This window comes from Saccopteryx bilineata, chromosome 2 (genome assembly GCF_036850765.1).
Source record: "Saccopteryx bilineata isolate mSacBil1 chromosome 2, mSacBil1_pri_phased_curated, whole genome shotgun sequence".
NCBI lineage: Eukaryota > Metazoa > Chordata > Mammalia > Chiroptera > Emballonuridae > Saccopteryx > Saccopteryx bilineata.
Window position 1 is genome coordinate 292,965,247 of NC_089491.1, and position 20,295 is coordinate 292,985,541.

The window sequence follows — 20,295 nt, forward strand, 5'->3', positions numbered from 1 at the left end:
ACTCTCCTCCCCCCAAAAAATCTTTCAAAAGCAATGGTGAAATAAAGACTTTTTAAACACACAAAAGTGAAATAATTAATCATCAGCAGAACTACACGACGGGAAATACTAGAGCAAGTCCTTCAGAGACGAGGAATATGATATCAGCTGGAATCTGGAGCTAGAGGGAGGAATGAATGAACAGCACCAGAAGTGGTAACAACATGGGTGAACATGTTCATTTTTCTTATTATATATATCTCTTTAAAAGCTAATTGACTCCTTAAACAAAGAGTAACATCATCGCAGTGTAGAGTTTAAAATATAGTAATATAAAATAAAATGGATGACAGTAGCAAAAAAGATCAGGAGAGGAGTAATGAAAGTGTACAATTCTGAGGTTTTTATAGTATACACGAAGTGGTATAATATTACTTGAAAGAAGGCTGTGATCAATCAAAGATGTATACTACAAACCCTAAAGCAACCACTAAAATAAAATAGAGTTATAGCTAATAAGTTAGCAGTGGGGATAAATAAAGAAAGTATATTGCCCCTTTCCTCTCATATTCCTACTCTGCTCAAATGGCCTGTCTGTCTGCTTCCTTTAAGTGACAGGACACGTAGGTGCTGTAAACTCAGATCCCAGAGCCACTGAGTCTGAAAGAGAAAACAGTCACTGACTATAAAGGGCTCACTGGAGTTGGCTGTTCCTCAGGCCGCCTCCGCGTTGGATGGGTGGTCTAACACACACTGGGACATAAATAATATTCAATAAATCTAAACAAAGGCAGAAAAATGGGGACAATGGAACTAAGAACAGATGGGACAAATAAAAAACAAACAGAAAAATGATAGATTAATCATATCCATAATCACATTGAGTATTAATGGTCTAAATAGCCCAATTAAAAGGCAGAGATTATTTGCATATAAAAAGCAAGGCCCAATTGTATGAGGACTACAAGAAATACATTTTAAATATAAAACACAAATTGGTTTAAAGCAACAGGATGGAAAATGATAGATCATGTAACACTATTTAAAAGAGAGCTGGAATGGCTATATTATTATCAGACAGAGTATATTTCAGAGCAAATAATTTACCAGTGATAATGATGGTAACTTCATGATGATAGATGGGTCAATTAATCCAGGGAACAGGATAATCTTAAGTGTTTATGCATCTAAGTCCAGGGCTTCAAAATGCCTGAAGTAAAAACTCATAGAACTACAAGAAGAAATAGACAAATTCACAATTATAGTTGGAAATTTTAATACCATTCTCAATTACAGACCAAACAAGTAGGCAAAAACCAGTCAGGATATAGAAGATTTGAACAACACTATGGAACAACTTGACCTGACATTCACAGAACATTCCACTCAACAAGAAACACTCTTTGCAGTGCATCTGGAACATTTTCTAAGATGGACCATTTCATCCTTATTAGATAGGTACTATCAATATCCCCATTCACACCTGAAAAAATGAAGATACAATAACTGTCTCATCTGGGCTTGGAACTCGGGCTATCTGACCCCAAACTCTTAATCACCAGGCACTGCTACCTCCCTTAAACACCTGAAATAGCCCAGACCTCCGTGAAACTTTAGGACTTAGAATGCAATCCCTTTTGAATAAACAAAGGAGTAGGCTTCTCAAATAGCATTCTCTAAATACTACTTAGAAAGGAAGTACATTCCCCCTCTCTCCTATTCCCAGTCAGCCCAAATGGCCTGTCTGCTTCCTTTAAGTGACATGACCTATAGGTATAATAAACTCAGATCCCAGAGCCCCTGGGTTTGAAAGAGAAGACAGTTGCTAACTACAAAGGGCTCAAGGGAGTGGGCTCTTCCTCGAGCTGCCTCCATCTTGGATGGGTAGTATCCCTCTAACACACATGGGAACGTGATCAACATGCCTGTTTGCCCCTCTTTAAATGCCGGAACTCAGACAACTCTTTTCACAGGAAACGAATACTTTTTTTTTAAATTAAAAATGAAGCGAAGAATCCTTAGCTGATGGTTGAGTTTCTTTGTCCACCTTCTTATCTGTTATTAGTATTAGAACGTATATAATAATTACAGAACGGAAAAACTGGAATGTTTTTCCAGGGCGAGGTTTCCTTACTTATCAGCTAGAAAATGCCATGGAGGGCAACACCTTTTTAATGGATTTTTGGCTGAGACTTGGAACATGGCAGTTCTATGGGAGGAAATGTGGAGTGGGGATATTATTCTGCCTCCCCGTGTTAAGGGGAGACTCAGTCTGCTCAGCAAACATGAGTCTTGATAATGAAATGAAAAAAAATCAGATTTCTCTTAATATCCTCCCTCCCGCCCTCCCTCTCTCTCCTCATCCTTTCCACCTGGCTTCCATCCTGTATCCAGTCCAGCTTCCTTCCTCTCTCCCATCTTTCCTAACTCCAATCAGTGACATCCCAGTTCCTGCTGTCTCTCTCATTTCCTTCAACAGCTCCTTTCCCATTCCCCCGCGTTTGGTCCATCCGGCTGTCTCCTGCCTCCTTCCCCAGCATCTCCAAAGTCCCCCAGGAGATCAAAGAGTGTTGGTGGTTGCAGCCCCGCCCGAGAAGTTGCCAGCTCCCCCTTCTGGCCGGGCCGAGGGACCGGAGGCCGGCTGGGGCGTCCTGGCTTTGCGGGGGAGGGGGTCTGGAAGAGGTGTCTGAGGCAGCCTTGCATACAGGAGGAAAGGAAAATTCCCTTTGTGCTAGTTAGTGCGGTGGCCTTCGGTTTGGGTCTCTGCCACCCATTCTCGAAAGCCATTGTTTACCGGGGGGTGTTTGTGGGTTAGAACAGGGCGGGCGGGAGCGGAGCGCGCGGCGAGCGCTCCCTCGGAACTGGCTTGACCCCCGGCTCCGAGCGGAGCAGTCGCCCTCGCGGAGGAGGGGGGCTTCGGGCGACGGCGGGGGGCGCTGCCGCCGGCCAATCAGAGGCCGAGGCCGCGCCGGGCTCCCCGGGCTCCCGAGCGGGCGGCGAGCAGTGGAGAGCTGGGAGCTCCGTGGCCGGCCCGGCGCAGAGCGGCGGCGGCCAGGGCAGCGGGACACGGCGCGGCGCCGCTGGGCTCAGAGTGGCCCCCGGACTCGGGCCGGCGCGCCGCCCGCACTCCGCCACACGCCGCCGGCCGCGGCCCCGGAGGAAGCTGCGTCCGGACAAAAGCGGCCGCATCTCTGCGGCTCAGCCCCGGCAGGGATTCGGGGTCGGTGCCGGTCCCCGTCCGACTCTCCGCTCCAAACTTTCTGCTTAGTTTTCAGAGACTTGCGGGGTCTGATGAGCTGCTCGGAGAGGAAGCCCCCTGCCTGTTGTTGAGAGGGCTAACACCGTGCTTAACGCTCAGAAAAAAGAGGGGGAAAGAAAAAAAAGAAAAGAAAATGATTTCCCTGGACATTGTCCACACAGTACTCCTGTTTGCTCTTCTTTATTCTTCCCTAGCTCAGGATGCAAGCGCCCCATCCGAGCTCAGGGCAGACGAGATTCCCGAGGGGGCCTCCACCTTGGCTTTTGTGTTTGATGTGACTGGTTCCATGTATGATGATCTAGTTCAGGTTATTGAAGGGGCTTCCAAAATTTTGGAGACGTCTTTGAAAAGACCTAAGAGGCCGCTTTACAACTTTGCGTTGGTGCCTTTTCATGATCCAGGTAAGGGGACTGTTTATTCTTTGTTATTTCTCCTGAGCACGTCGTGTTTTATGCTATGAAATTGTTTCAGTGCCGGGAAGTTTCAAAACCTATTTTCTAAATGTGTAGCTGAAAAACGGTTGTAACAAAGAATTGCTGGTTGGCTTCTGGTGGGGCTCTGATACCTGCTAGGTCTCAGCCACGGAGTGGAGAGATGGCTTGTTTAGGGTGCTTGTACAGTGGTCCCCAAACCTGGAAATGTGGAATTATGAGAACCAGAATCCAGAGTCTGAAACAACGGCATCAAAATCGGAGTTCATTGGCTTTTTAAAGTTTAGAGCTAAAGAATGTGTAATTATTAAGGCAAATTTGAACGCGATGTTCAGCAACCATCCTTCAAGAGCTAATATCGAGGCTGAGAGCACGCTGAGGATAATTCTCATATAAGAACAGGGCGGGGGGGGGGGCTGCTTGTGTGAGACAAGGAAGCTTGTAAGTAATTACTACTAGTGAAACGGAAGAGATGAAAATGAGAGAGAAACCATTCATTTCTTAACTGAATCTATTCATCTGTGCACCAAGTCATCATTAGTTAGGTTCACAGATGGGTATAAACATTATATCTATGTCTCATGCAGTAGAAATGCATGTAATTTGGTATGTTGGTGTTCTTTAAATGTAGTAGAAGCAAAATACCTTTTTTGTTTTTTGCCCTAAAGCTATGGATTTCAGCTGCCCCACTGTAATATGATCCGATTTACCCTCCCCCCCCCCCCAGTTTTTCTTCAAAGTGGCACCTTTCTGTGAGGCTCATAGGAGCCCTCATTGTCATTGCTGAGGGTAACATTGTCCAGGAAGCCCTGGGGCTTGCTGTCTAAATCTACCTGAGTTTCATTAGCACAAATCACTGCCCAGTTGAAGAAATAAAGCAATGGTTTCTTCCAAGTTGTCCCTTACTGTTCTTCCACATTTTCCCTTCTTTGAAATTCTCTCTCTTTACTAGGCGATCTTGACGCAACCTCTTCACAATAAGAGCTTGACATTGAGAATTTCCAATGCTTTCCTTGTGCATTTGACAAACATAAGTTCAAATGATTGCTAGGTATTAGATGTAGCAGATGTCAGCTATTTCTTAAAAAGTGGGTGGGGAGGAAGGTAGAGGGACAATAGACCTTTCTGGGATTTCTACATTGATTAAACATGAAATGTTCTTTATATTCGAATGAAGAATTGAATGGTCCCTTACTGTGTTTACTAAGACAGCTCATGCCTCATGATGTTCCGATTTATTCAATATCAAGATGTTAGTGCTGATGCAGTTCAAGACTTGTTGTTTGGAATAACCTCACTCTGTTTCTTCTATAGGGGTATATCTGAGGTTGGCTAAAAAATAAAGTAAAAATTGTTTTCTCTAATTAACACCACAGTTCGCTCTTCTCCAAAAGACTCTTATGAAATGATGTTACTGCAAACAGAACCCAGAAATTGCCTCAAGTCATAAATGGAAACTGGCTCATCATAATATTTTGATGTGATATGAAATTTATTGGAATGAATTGTGTTGTGGTGTGCTGCATTCCAATTGTTACCAAATGGGAGAGCTTGATGGAGTTGACTTTCCTACAGTTTAGCAATCATGTTTCAAAGTGGGGGAAACTTGGCATGCTAATAAGAGATGACTAATAAATTAGAACTTTTTTAGAGTTAATACATGAAAATGATTAAGTTGGCTCTATAAAACTGATTGTAAGTATAATTCAGCAGAACTATTCATTCTGTTTTCATTGTGATTAAAGTAGAGAGAAGTGGCCAAGTGTTTCTGTTAGGTAAGAGTAGTTAAAAAGTATTTTTGAAGATAAAGAGGGAAATAGAAGTTAACACATGCTAATAACCTTTAGTTTACTAATTCATTTTAATGGATTGTAGTAGTATCTTGAGGTAACATTTTCTCTCTCACACTGTGTGTGTGTAACCATTAATTAAGTGTAGAGATTTTTATGAGTTTCTTTGAGCCAAACTGGTGACAATTGCCAGGAAGCAAAATATCAATGAATTGAGACAATGCTTCAGAAAATGGTAGTTTTGCAGCTTATTATATACATTAGAATCCGAGGAGGAGGTGTAAGGTGGGTTACATGAAATCCATTGGTGATAGACTAAGGGGGAGGGAGAAAGCAAAATGTGGAAATCTCTGGGATTGGATAAAAAGTAAAACAGAAACACATTCTTCTTTTACATTGGAGGGCTCAGGGTAGTTAATAATTCACATATACAGCACATAGAGAGGCTCTGGGGGAACAAGATAACAGAGGGGTTCTGCAGTAGGCTGTGCCCTGAGGGGTCTGGAAAAGAAGATTCCTCTGACATTTCAAAGGTGTGTTATCTTAGATACAAAAAGACAGTAGACAGGCTCACTAAATGCAGACTGACCTCCGTCAAAGAAACTTCAGGCCTAGAACATGACTACCTGCCATGGCTCGCCTTCAGTTAGGAATTTTTATGTCCAGGTCATTGTATGTGGTTACTTTTGGGCTCTGTGTTTGTAAGGCCTGTCATGCAGGCCTCCCCTGAGCTTGTCAGGTAGTAGGTGGCCACTTTTTGCATCTACTTTTATAATAAAACTAGTAATCTAACGAGTAAATGTTTTCTGAGGATTTTTCTAAAATTTATTTTAAAATTTTTATTTATATTTATTTATTTTAAAAAAATCAAATTTATTGGGATGACGTTGGTTTGCAACACCATGCAGGTTTCAAGTGTACAGCTCAATGAAACACCACCTGCCCAACGCATCGTGCGCCTTCTGAGTTTTTTGAGCTGCTCTAGAAAATTAATTGAACCCAAGGAAGGGGTTGTGGGAATCTCCGATTTATAGTCAGTTGGTCAGGAACACATGAAACGACTTGGGTGTGTGACTGATGTGTCAAGTTGGGGAAGGGTGCCGTCTTGTAGAACTGAACCCTTTGTCTGTGGACTCTGGCAATTTCTAGGTAGATAGGCATCAGAATTGGGTTGAATTGAGTTGAATTCTCGGACAGCCTGCTGGTGCCTGAGAATTACTTGTTGTAAATGTGGGGAAGTACCCTCTCCCCACATTGAAATTGGGTGCTCAGAGCAGAATAGGACATACTTTCATTTCTTGTGGGCATATACCTAGGAGTGGAATTGCTGGGTCAGGGTAATTTCATGTTTAATTGTTTTAACTGCCAGACTGTTTCCAAAGCAGCTGTACTATTTTACATTCCCACCAACAGTGTATGAGGGTTCAGATTTTATCACGTTCTCAACACTTAGTTTATTATTGAACTTGTTAATTCTTATGTATGAAATTTTCCTGTGATTTTTTTACAATCCTCCAAATGGATTTCTGTCTTCCTCAGAACACAGCTTCAGGGAGGGCAGATTGTCTCTCCATTGATCCCCCAGTCTTCTATTTCTCCTTCTCTCTGTAAGGCGGGCACCAGACACAGAGGACATACAGTGGGCCAATGCATTTTAATGAATCACTTCATGGGAAGAAACATCCTCTTCTTCTCTTTCTCAGTTATGTCTCCACTTTTCTCCTCAGAATATCTTATGTCAGAGTTCATTCATTCAGTCAGTCACTCACTCATTTACTCACTTGTTATGTTTCAGGTATTGATCAGATACTGGGATTACAAAAGGAAAATAAAAGAGACAAAAGCTTCTGTAATCATGGAGATTCCATTCTGTTGGCGGGACACAAATAATAAAGAAAATAATTAAAACATGTATTGTTTCTTTGTTGGTAATATTTGCTTTGCAGAAAATAAAAAGCAGAAAAGGGGCATGAGAAGTTTAAGGTAAATTGAAAGTGTTGAAATGTTCAATATGCCCCCAGTTGGAAAGGTCATATTGAACAGATGCTTGAAGGAGACATGGGAGGGAGAGATCGGTGAGTATATCTGAAGGAAGACTTTGGCAGGCAGAGGGACAATAAATGGAATGCTCTTGAACATGGCAAGAGCATCCAGACAAATTCAAGGAACCGTGAAAAGACCAGAGCATCTAGAGCACTGTGAGTGATAAGGAGAAATCAGGGAGTGGGGTCAGAACGATGATGGGGCCATCCCATGGAAGAGCGCATAGGGCACTGTGACTTTGACTTTTCTGTCAGTGAAATGGGAGCCATTTTCGTGTTTTGAACAGAGCAGTGACATGATCTGACTTAGGCATCCACATAATTATTCTGGCTGTTATTTGCGAATAGTCTAAGGTGGAACAGGGCAGAAACAGGGAGGCTAGAAGACTATTGCATCATCCAGGCAGAAGAGGATAGTCTATTTTAGGTGACATTGGTAGCCAGGGAAGTTTAGAGAAAGAGCTGAATTCTGTATATTTATACGAAACTAAAATGATTTAATGAACTGGATGGAGTGTGTGAGAAGAAAGAAGACAAGACAGATTCTGGAGACTTATCTTGAGTGAATAGAAGCTTAGTATAGACATATATTGAGACAGAAGAATGAGCAAGAAGCAGGTTCGAGACACAGTGTGAGGATGAGGCTTTTGATTTTGGATATATTTGAGTTTAAGATGCCTTTTGGTACCCAGCTGGAGATACTAAGTTTGAGATGCTTGTTGGATGCCAAGTGGAACCATTTAGAAGGCAGTTGGATATATATAAATAAAGTTCAAAGGAAAGGGTCTGGGTCAGAGATAGAAACTTGCGATCCAAAGACATACATACAGATGGTAGGTAGTGCTGTGAGGCTAAATGAGACCAGTAGGGACTGATTAAATGGAGAATAGTAAAGTCTGATGACCTAGCCCCAGGAAACTCCAGTGTTGAGTGGTCAGAAAGATGAGGCTGATCCCGCGAAGTAGCCTGAGAAATTGAAGTCAGAAATGGAGGAGAAGAGTATATTATTCTAGAAGTCAAGAGAATATAGTGTTTCAAGGAAAAAGCACTAATTGGTTAGTTAAAAAGGAGACTGCTAATCAGCTAATCTATTCAGCAATATGGAAGTCATCGGTGACAAAATACAAATGCAATGTAATAGAAATAACATCCAATTTGAAACAGAAGATTTGGGTTATTTTGCTTCTTGTGATTTAAGCAAATCATTTAACCTTGTCAGATTCTGTATCTCTGTTTATAAAATTACTGCATTGGTACGTTATTAACAAAGTCCATGATTTTAATGATCATAACAAAGGTAAGTGACTACAAAGAGCTTCAAAGTTAAAGGACTTTCCTAATGGGGAGAATTATCAGCATTATATGTCTCTGCACTTAAGAGTTTAATAGTTGTTAATTGTGAGCCTTCAGTGACTTTTTGTGGTCTATAGCAGTGGTCCCCAACCCCCGGGCCACGGACCTGTAGTGGTCCGTGGGCCATTTGGTACCGGTCCGCAGAGAAAGAATAAATAACTTACATTATTTCCGTTTTATTTATGTTTAAGTCTGAACGATGTTTTATTTTTTAAAAATGACCAAATTCCCTGTTACATCCGTCTAAGACTCACTCTTGACGCTTGTCTCGGTCACGTGATACATTTATCCATCCCACCCTAAAGGCCGGTCCGTGAAAATATTTTCTGACATTAAACCGGTCCGTGGCCCAAAAAAGGTTGGGGACCACTGGTCTACAAGACCTACACAATGTTGAGAAAACACTCCAGGCCTTTAATAAAAAGATTGTCTTAGAATATTATTTTTTTCTGAGCAATAGCAAAATCACTTGAAACCATAATGAATATCAAGAAAGATTTCTACAAGAAAATTGTTGCACATTCAGACCTTGAAAACCTATAAGAATTTATATGAACTAAACTTCAAATTGAAATGTCTTCAGTTTCAATATGTATAGGAAAAAGAGCCAAGAAGATATTATCTTCCTTTGCCTCAGCCCATACTATGTGAAGAAAGGTTTTCATGAGGAAAAAGGACTGGTCTTTTAAGTCCAAGAAAACCAAATGAAAGGGAATGAACTAAAATTTAAGAGAGAGATTTTGGTTGGCAATGATTACTTTGTTTCCTAGCATGATAGGGTATTTTAATCTGAGAGAGTGGATCCCGTGTCACTGGGCGTTTTCTGAGGACATGTACAAGCATTTTGCTATGCACAATGAAAACTTTCTCCCTAAGTGTAAGGATCACATTTTGATAAATACAGTACATGTGTTAGTAATGCTACTAGTTAACAGACTCCTCTCTGACTCCTACTTTTTTGTTTGTTTAAGTTAGGAACAGCCTGCCATTGATTATTGGTCAATCAGAATTTGGTTTTGCTTATGTTGTCTCTCTGATCAAGCAAACAATAGCCATTCTCTGTGGTCTTTATAACTCTGCTTCCCCAGCTTTCTCTCTGATGAGACAGTAAGCAGTTTGTTCAGGACCCATATATCTTACAGGCCTGGCACAATTATACACTCAACAAATGTTTCCTGACTCAATGCTTGAATAAGAACAGATGATTTCTCTAGGTATTTGAATCTTGCCTTGCATGTCTATGATAAATCACAATAGAAGAATAAAACTAAACAAGATAAAAATTTTCTAATTAGACATTTTTGATGATATATATATCCCATCAAAGCTTGAAATGAAATGAAGATGTCATTGTGACCCAGATAATGTCTGAGTCATGGGTAGTCATGGATTATTTGTATAGTAGGTAAATTTGGGGAGGATTTCTGTGCAGTCAGGAGTGTCTTAGCTGTCTGCCTACTTTGTAGTTTTAATGCATAGAAGAAGTGTGACTACAAATCAATCAATTTCTAAACAGTGCTGTACAAACAAAAGAAATACATCCTAAGTGGTTCTCACAGGTCTATGGGGATCCTCAACCTTGGTGGTGTTTTTTCCTGATAAATCCCATGAGGTCCCCACCTCTGGAGAATAGGAAAAGATTCTAAACGGACATATGTATGTCAAATATAAGGGATGACCATATCAACTTTCCCTACTTTAGTCACGTAGTCATGGTTAAATAAAACAATGCATGTCCAAATTCTTTAAAAGCAGTAAAGAATCAACAGTGTTGCTCTTGCTTACTGAATGACTCACATTTGTCTATAAAGATTGGGTAGCCACTGGAGAGAAGCCAGTTACCAAGAGAAATAGAACATTTATACAATTAGACTAAAAAATTAAAGAGTAAAAATATCTACTTGATGACTATTAATTAACCTATAGGCAAAGGACATTTCAAACCAGTTCAAATGTAGTACCATTCTAATACACTAAATATTTGAAGTGTGTATTCAATGTCACACTGTCCCATTGGGCTCCAGACCACTGCTTCATAAATGGGAAGCCAGCAAGAGAATTTAACAATTCAAAGATAAGCCCTTATATTTGGGCGATTCGTTTATTCAATCACTCATCAGTCAATCATAGACTTCCTACTATTTGTCAAGGACTATCTAGGTGCTTTTGATTGAGAGCTAATGAAGGATAGCTTACAAGAAGTTAACAACCTGTGGGGTAAAGAGCATAACAATATTGTATACCACGTTATGGTTATAATGGAAAGAAGCAGGGGCGTGTGGGCCCAGAGCAGGTCCCCTGGTTCTGAATTCCAGAGGGTAATGGTCAGCAAAGGTTTTCTGGAAGAAATGTGGCCTGGCTGAAACTTGAAGACAGTGCATGAGCAAAAGCAGTTTAAGCAAAATATTAAGGAGCTTGGATTTCATCCTAAAAGCCATCAGGAACCTGGAAGGATCACAAGTGAGGAGTGACAGGATTGGGGTTTTCATGTTGGATCTGTCTCGCGGATGGATCGGGGCAAAACAGTCCTGAGAGCCGAGATGCAATCTGAGGCCATTGCAGCAAGTCAGGGGGGAAGTACTGAAGAGACTGGGCCTAGGGGCAGGGAGAGACTTCTGAGCTATTATTAAGAAAGTCCAATAGAACATGGGGAAAAAGGGAAATATGATTGCTTTCCATAGGTTAAAATATGAAATTGGTACACAATAGAAGAGAAAAAATACATAAAGTTAGTGTTAAGAAATACTATTACTCTCAGGCCAGTAGACTTGGATAGTGAGTATGCTCCTTATACATTAATTTGTCTAAAATAAAATATCAACGAAAAATACAGGGGTCAGCAGTGAAAAAGAGTCACAGAAAACAGATTTAGGCATTGTACAACCAAGCTTTTTTTTTAAAAAAAAATTATTGATCGATTTTAGAGAAAAGGAAGGGAAAGAGAGAGAGAGAGAGGAAAGAGAGAGAGAGAGAGAGAGAGAGAAACATTGATCTTTTTGTTCCATTTATTTATGCATTCACTCGTTAATCCTTGTATGTGCCCTGACCGGAAATTGAACCTGCAACCTTTGAGTATTGGGATGATACTATAACCAACTGAGCTACATGGTCAGGGTCTTTTTTTTTTTTTTTTACAGAAACAGAGAGAGAGTCAGAGAGAGGGATAGACAGGGACAGATAGACAGGAACGGAGAGAGATGAGAAGCATCAATCATCAGTTTTTCGTTGCGACACCTTAGTTGTTCATTGACTGATTTCTCATATGTGCCCTGACTGTGGGCCTTCAGCAGACGGAGTAACCCCTTGCTCAAGCCAGCGACCTTGGGTCCAAGCTGGTGAGCTTTGCTCAAACCAGATGAGCCCGCGCTCAAGCTGGTGACCTTGGGGTCTTGAATCTGGGTCCTCCGCATCCCAGTCCTACTCTTTATCCACTGTGCCACTGCCTGGTCAGGCCAGGACCTTTTTTTTTTTTAAATTGACATATTTTGTTAGTTTCAGGTGTACAACATAATGATTTGATAGTTGTTTATGTTGTAAAATAATCACTGCAACAAATCTAGTTAATATCTGTCACCATACATGTTAACATTTTTTTCATGTGATGAGAACTTTGAAGGTCTACTGTCTTAGCAGCTTTCAAATATGCAATACAGTATTGACTGTAGTCACCATGCTGTACATTACACCACTGTGACTTATTTATTTTATAAGTGGAAATTTGTACTTTTTGACCTCCTTCATCCATTTCACCCACTTCCTACTCCCTACCTCTGGCAACTACCAATAATACGTTCTCTGCACATATGAGCTTAGTTATTTTTTCTCTTAGATTCCACATATAAGTGGTATCATACATTATTTGTATTCTCTGTCTGACTTATTTCACTTAGCATAATGCCCCAAGGTCCATTCATGTTGTCACAAATGGCAATATTTCCTTCTTTTTGATGGCTGAGTAATATTCCTCTGTGTGTGTGTGTGTCTATAGTCATCCATCAATGGACACTGAAGTTGTTTCCATATCTTGGCTATTGTAAACAATGCTACAATGAACATGGGGTACATATATTTTTTTGAGTTAGTGTTTTATTTTCTTCAGATGACTCCCTAGAAGTGGAATTGCTGGATCATGAGGTAGTTCTATTTTTAACTTTTTGAGGAACTTCCACACTGTTCCCCTTAGTGGCTACATCAATTTACATTCCCACTAATACTACACAAGGGTGTCCTTTTCTCCACATTCTCTCCAACACGTGTTGTTTCTTGTCTTGATAGCAGCCATTCTAACAGGTATGAGGTGTCTCCTTGTTGTTGTGATTTGCCTTCTCTGATGATTAGTGATGTTGAGCACGTTTTCATGTACCTGTTGGCCAACTGTGTTCTTCTTTGGAAAGGTGTTTGCTCAGATCCTCTGCCCATTTTTAAATTGAATTATCATTATTACAGTATTTTTTTTTTTGCCAACTTCAATCTAGGGTTCAGAATATTAGTTCATTCTGTGCTTAAAGAACCAGTCCACCCATAAGCAACATTACAACTGTAGTGATAGACTGTTTATCTTTATAAATATGTAATGATGTCATGACATTTTTGGATCATACTCTCCTAGTTTGGGAAGCATGCTCATCAAAGAGCTTCCTGATGATTTAGCTTCATGCTTTTGTCAGACTGGCACTTCCGTCGGATTTCCCAGACAGTCATATTCCTGATTGGTAAGTCATATTTTGTTATACCAGTTTTAGATGTCAGTCTCAATTGTTTAAAATACTCTGATGGTGTCAAGTTAAAGTTCCTGAGTTTGTAAGCCTGAGCCTCAGGCCATAGTTGATGGCAAATTGACCAAAGTGTATGTCTCTCTGAGAAGATCTGTTTGAGTGGCTTGTCTGTCTCCAGGTATCATCCCTTCATCACATTCTGCTGACAGTATTAGTGTGAATAGTGCCAAGTAGCTGTTCTATCCACTGGAGGCTTACGTAGATGACAGCTGAAGCCGTCGGAATAAATGAGATCATCCAAGGAGAGGGTGTAGACTGAGAGATGAAGGAAGACAAGATAGAACAATGGAGAACCCAAGCATTTAAAATACAGTGTGTGTGTGGGGGGGTTAATAAAGGGTTCTGGTAAGGAGAGTACAGGTCAATAGGAAGAGAGACAGGAATGAGCAGTGTTTGGAACTCTAAAAAAATGTTAGATTTAAGCAGGAGAAGTTATCAACCCTTTCCATGTGTAGGACTACTGGAAATAAAAGCTAAACTAATAAAAGCTAAACTAAAAGACTAGAAATGCACAGAATCTTGGGGGGAGGTGAGGCCAGGATGCTGAAATGATGAGTAAGAAAATTGTGTCTAAAAGTACAGGCTTTGGAATCCCATGCCTGGGTTGGAAACCGGACTCCACCACTTACTTGTCCTGTGATCTTACCTTCTTCACATTTCAGTTTCAGTAATTGGGGATAATATTATCTACTCAAAGTTGATGTGAGGATTGAAATAATAGATGTCCAAAAGTTAATGCAATCCCCTACACACAGTAAATTCTCAACAAATGGTCACTATTGGGACTTAGAGTTGAGAAAGAACATTTTAAGATTTTAAGATGGGGAAGAGGAGAGACTGTGTTAGTACTGCTGGAGAGGGTCCATAGAGTAGAAGAGATAGAAAATGCCAAAGAAAGAACTGATAATTTATAAAACCAGGGCTTCGAGGAAGCAAGAGGAGATGGGATGCGAAGGAGAGGGGTTGGTTGTTGGCAGGAGAAGACCTCTGGTTGATTGTGATAGGAGAGAAGCAGACCATAGACAGAATGCATGGTCATGGACAGGGGTAGTTTGGGATGCAGGATATTGGGTGACTTTCTGTTTGATGGATTCTTTTTCTCTCCCCTGAAATACATAGAAAGGAGAGTCATTCGGTGAGAGGAGGGAAGGAGAAGAAGGGTAAATAAGGGATTCTAGAAGAGCAATGGAGTAGAAGGTCACTACAGACACACAGATGGTTTCCCAGGATGAGTTGTGGGTCAGAAGATGATGTTGTGATGCTTGAACACTGCCTCCCTATGTGATTTCCCCCACTAGCTTTCAGCAGCCTGGGCATAACTGCTGAGGCTAACCACTGCTTTGATCCAGGACTGGGATTTTGTTGAGCAAGTGTGATTAAAACAACAGGATATGGTTAAGAGAATATTTATGAGAGAGAGAATGCAGTGACAGATCATAGAGTCAAATGTGGATGTATTAGACTAACAAGAGTTGACATTTTCATGTGAGGGATGCTGAAACAGGAAGTAGAGATTATTGTTAAGCCTAGCCAGAGTGTCTACCATAGAATTTAGCTTGAATAGACAAAGAAGTTAAACCAGAATGAAGATTGTGGGATGGAGCTCAGGGCACTTGAGTCTGCAGAGTTGAATGTGGATGTTGCAGTTGAGTCTGCTGAGTTAAGTGTGGATGTTAACGTAATCTAGATAATAACAGAGCTTTAGAATGGTGGGGAAGACAGTGAATCAGGCATCAATTTTTTATTTCATAAGAATGACTGAGAAGTCTCTAGGTGGCAGTTAGCTATGTATGATAAAGAGGATTAGAGAATGTCGTGGGGGTATACACCTCAAATGGCAGTGTTTTCTCTGAAGGTAGAGAAATAATGGAGTGGATAAAACATGACCCACCTGTTGCCCTGGTGTGTCTGGGGTATTGGAGGGACAGCCCTCACCAGGGACCACTGCAGGATAAGGGGGGGGACCCCGTTTCAGCTACAGGGGAAGGTAGGTGTAGGGTTCCCGTGGAAAGATGGTTGGGCAGGTCATAGGATTTGTGAGGTCACTGGGTGATGAAAAGAAGGAGTCAGGATGAGGGGAAACAGAGAGGATGAGAGGCAGGGAAGGAGGAGTGCTTTGCATTGTGGGCAGTGACCACAGATGATGGGAGTGTGGAGCAGGGTGGGCTGTGCTTGTGCAAAGTCTAACTGAGGCTTGGGTATACACGAAAGATACCAGTTTGGGCCCTGGGAGAGGTGAAGCCTGATGAACTCAGCTGTTGGCACCTCTGTCCCAGGGCAGAGACTCTTGAGGAATCCTTATCTCGTGTGTCTTATTGACACAGGCTTTGTAGTATCGTTTTGATTTCTAGTAATAACAGCTATCATTCAGTTTTTTGAGTCATGACTATGGACCAGACACTAAACTGGATACGTTTTGTGTTTGATGTCATTTAAGGCTTATGAGACTCTTAAATGGTGGATGTTATTGTGTTGACATATGAAGCAATGGAGGCTTATTTTATATGAACTCTCACAGAATGTACAAAATATCCTGAAAAAGAATAGCTTTCTGCACATTATTTTTGCCCCTTCTTTTGTTTTGAGACATGTGTGAGATGGCAGAGCTGTGCCCAAGAAGGCATGGCACGGGGGCCTCTGTGTTAGGTGCTGGGGCTGCCACACCCCAGTGCCACGAACGGGGTGGCTAAGAGAACAGGAGTTTATTGTCGCACAATTCGGGGAGCTAGAAGTCTGAGGTCAAGATGTGGGCAGTTCCTTCTGGAGGCTGTGGGGAGCGTGTGGTGGTGGCCTCCTCCTAGCTCCTGGGGTCTGCTGGCTGTCCGTGGTGCTCCCTGGCCTCCTCCTAGTTCCTGGGGTCTGCTGGCTGTCCGTGGTGCTCCCTGGCCTCCTCCTAGCTCCTGGGGTCTGCTGGCTGTCCGTGGTGCTCCCTGGCCTCCTCCTAGCTCCTGGGGTCTGCTGGCTGTCCGTGGTGCTCCCTGGCCTCCTCCTAGCTCCTGGGGTCTGCTGGCTGTCCGGGGTGCTCCTTGGCCTCCTCCTAGCTCCTGGGGTCTGCTGGCTGTCCGTGGTGCTCCCTGGCCTCCTCCTAGCTCCTGGGGTCTGCTGGCTGTCCGGGGTGCTCCTTGGCCTCCTCCTAGCTCCTGGGGTCTGCTGGCTGTCCGTGGTGCTCCCTGGCCTCCTCCTAGCTCCTGGGGTCTGCTGGCTGTCCGGGGTGCTCCCTGGCCTCCTCCTAGCTCCTGGGGTCTGCTGGCTGTCCGTGGTGCTCCCTGGCCTGTAGATGCGCCGCTCCCTGCCTCCATGTTCATGGGGCGGTCCCTCTGTGCATGGCACCAAATCTCCCTTTTCTATAAGGACAGCAGTCTTACTGGATTATTGGCCTGCCCTACCCGTGTGTCACCTCATGTTAACTAACTACATCTGCTACAATCTTACTTCCGAATAAGGTCACGTCTTGAGGTGCCGGGGGACAGAACTTTAATGTGAATTTAGAGTAGACACAATTCAACCCATACTGGGACCACTCAGTAATTAACATCTAAAAAAACCCCAAAACTCTTATTACTAGGAAGGCTCAGTTTGTTCTGTAAATTTCTGATAAGAATGTCTACATGAGGGAGTATTAGAAACCTAAGATTCAATCTCTCTTTGGATAGGAATGGTTCCTTGGTGGGAATTATGGAGAGAGGCATTGGTATGTTTGGGATGCTACTTCAGTTCTCAAAATAATTTGAATTTAAAAAATATATGTTTTACTTTTAAAGCATTTAATACTTTAGAGAATTTACCCTAAAAACATTTAATAAAGCTTTATTTGATTTTTGGGGGGAGATGTTGAGACATTTAATTTTTAAATGGGGTAAATCCTATAGGAGCTAGGAATTCTGGAAATTAGATGTGAGTTCCAAAATATTTTGAGGTTGTATACTTCTAGGTTTTATTTATTTTTTTCCTGGAAACTTCAAACACCCTAATTGGAACAACTTTCCATTAGCATCAAACCTTATTTTAAAGCACTGCTTTATAGCAGGTGGAAGGAATTCCTCGAAATTCCCAGGCTAGAAGGCACTCTGCCACCGAAAATGCTTCAGAGTGACTCTCAACTGTTCTTGTCAAGATCAGATGAGACTGATGGGTGATGGGATCGAGAGACTTGCATGGGATGGATCTTGTTCTTTAATTTTATTTTTAACCAAGTAGGAAGGTGAGAAAATACATTCTTTCATTAAGCAGTAGAGAACAAAAGCATTTGTTCTTAAAAGATATTGTACTATCTGAAATATAAATTTTTGAGATTCAAAGTGAACTCTGTTTTGCTTTTTGTTTACTTCATTATTTGTACTTCAAAGCCCTTTGCCAGAGCACACAGAGAGACCTCACTTCTATTGTTTTGTATTCCCCAGAGAGTCTTCCCTGCTCTTCTTAGGTGAACACATTCACCGCCCCCCTGACTCAGAGGATCACACTTTTGCCTTGAAGTTTTCTCCTAAGCCACACCCTGGGTTGGAATGTCTCCCTTGTATGCCAGACCATTTCTCTTCTATAATTAAAAAGAATTTTCAAAATTCCGCCTCTTCCAAGGAGTTTTCCTTCAACGTTGGAAAAGGGTCATTCGATACTGAGATCCTCTTTTATACTTATTGTACCTCTTATGGGCTTAATTGGTGCCTTTGATAACTTCACTCCTCTTTTTTTTACCCTTCTATATTGTAACAGAAACAAACAGTTGTTTATCTTGACATAAAATTTAGTAGAGGTAGAATGACATAGGTTTTGCATGAATTGGTTCTAATAACAAATGGACCGATGTTTGGTTATTTAGTCAGTTACTAAATTTTCAGTTTTGGTTCCCTTAATAGTGAAGTGAAAATAGAAATCATACTTGGTAGAGTTGTGAGGATTAGAGGGGGAAGGGTACATAAAGAATTTGGTACAAAGCCTGACACAAAGTAAGGACCCAAGAGGAGTCTATAAAGGAAATAACACTTCACATAGAGTCAAACATCTGGGTGCTGGCTCTGTAACTAGGCAGGTCAGTTGACCTCTTAGAGAGCCTCCGTTTCCTTTGCCTAAAATAAGGATGTAATCAGTGGTGTGCTGATCAATGTTAAACCACTGGTTTTGGAGAGGGGTCCTTACCTGTATTATTTGGCGATTTCCATAGTGTGAATACTCCCCCACTGCCAATTTCAGACTACCAATACGAGATATCACTGGATGTAGAGCAGAGCTGGTAATAGATGTCTACAATTGTCCACTCACCCTTCCACAAAGGGGGTATTTATGTTTAAGTGAGATGATATTTGTGAAAGTACCTAGTGTAACAGGCATTTACTAGTGTTTAGTTTTGCTTGGAAAGGTTCTTTAGATGGGTAGCGTAGTTTGGGCAGAGTTAGTTTTATAATGGAAAAAGCAGGCTGAGCATTTTCTTCTCCATGACAATTTGATAAATTTCAACGGTAAATTCACGGAGAGGCTGGGCAGGCAACACCAGTGCAGAAATGGAACAGGAGGACCTCACCACCCTCTTAAATATCCACTGGGATAGCAAAGCTGTATCTCACATTTACCACATTTTCCCATGTATAAGACGCGCCTTAATTTTGGGGCCCGAAATTTGAAAAAAATATTACATAAAATTACTGAACTCAAGTTTTATTCATCTACAACGAGCGCAGAAACAAGCACGAAAAAGCAGGAAATGCAAGTAAAATAATCTAAAACTACTGTACAAGATGCATCCAGTTTTTAGACCCCCAATTTTTCCAAAACAGGTGCATCTTATACATGGGGAAATATGGTACTAGCACTCCTCCCCCCACATGCATATTCTCCAGTGTTCCCCATCTCCATAAAGGTGCTACCATTTTCTTTTCTCTTTTGGTTTAAAAAGGTTAAAATTTATTATTATACATTTCTGGAGGTCAGAAGTCAGAAATGGGTCTCATTGAACTAAAACAAGATGTGCGTTCCTTCTGGAGACTCCGGGAAAGACTCCGGGCCTTCCAGGGCTGCCCACAGTCCATGACCTCCCTCTCCCTCTGCAAAGGGATTGGCCAGTCAAGTCTGTGCTGCTATTTTCCTCTGGCAATGACCTTTCAGTTTCCATGTGAATTCTTCATAGCTTTAGTTATTGAACTTCTTGTTCAGCTGGTCCTCGGATGGTTCTCCAGGTTGATTGTTCTATAATTTAGTTGTAATTTTGATGTCACAGAGGAGGCGAGCACAGCCTTCACCTTGACCTGCTGCCATTTTCTCACAGCTGTTCTGGACAACACCCTTGGAGTCATCCTAGGATCATCTCTTTCTTGCACACCCCACATCCGATCTGTGCAAATTTTTATGGTTCTACCTTTAAGATTTCCATTTGACCACTAATCACCCTGTCTACCCCTGCTCCATTGCTCTAGTCACTTTAACTGATCTTTGGGCTACTATCCCCAGAGCTGCCAGAGGATCCTTTTAAAATGAAATGCAGGTCACATTATTCCCAGCTCCCCTGTCTGACCTCCTTCCAGCATCTTGGGCTCTTCATTATTTTTACAAGCCAGACACCCCCCCCCCCCGAAGCCATTGTTCCTGCTATTCCTTCTTTCCCAGACCCTTGCATGGTTTATACTGTGACTTCGAATGGCTGCTGGCTCTAAGTCACCTATTCAGAGTCCTTCC

At 41.8% G+C, this 20,295-nt stretch overlaps 1 protein-coding gene across 1 annotated transcript in view; it reads left to right on the plus strand.

Annotated features, from left to right (window-relative positions):
• The first annotated feature begins 2,983 nt into the window (after nucleotides 1-2,983).
• Nucleotides 2,984-20,295, plus strand: part of HMCN1 (hemicentin 1) — a 431,303-nt gene continuing 413,991 nt past the window's right edge. Inside the window, exon 1 of the mRNA XM_066261348.1 lies at nucleotides 2,984-3,639. Coding sequence (XP_066117445.1) covers nucleotides 3,372-3,639 — 268 coding nt within the window. The 5' untranslated portion in view covers nucleotides 2,984-3,371. The remainder of the gene's footprint in view (nucleotides 3,640-20,295) is intronic.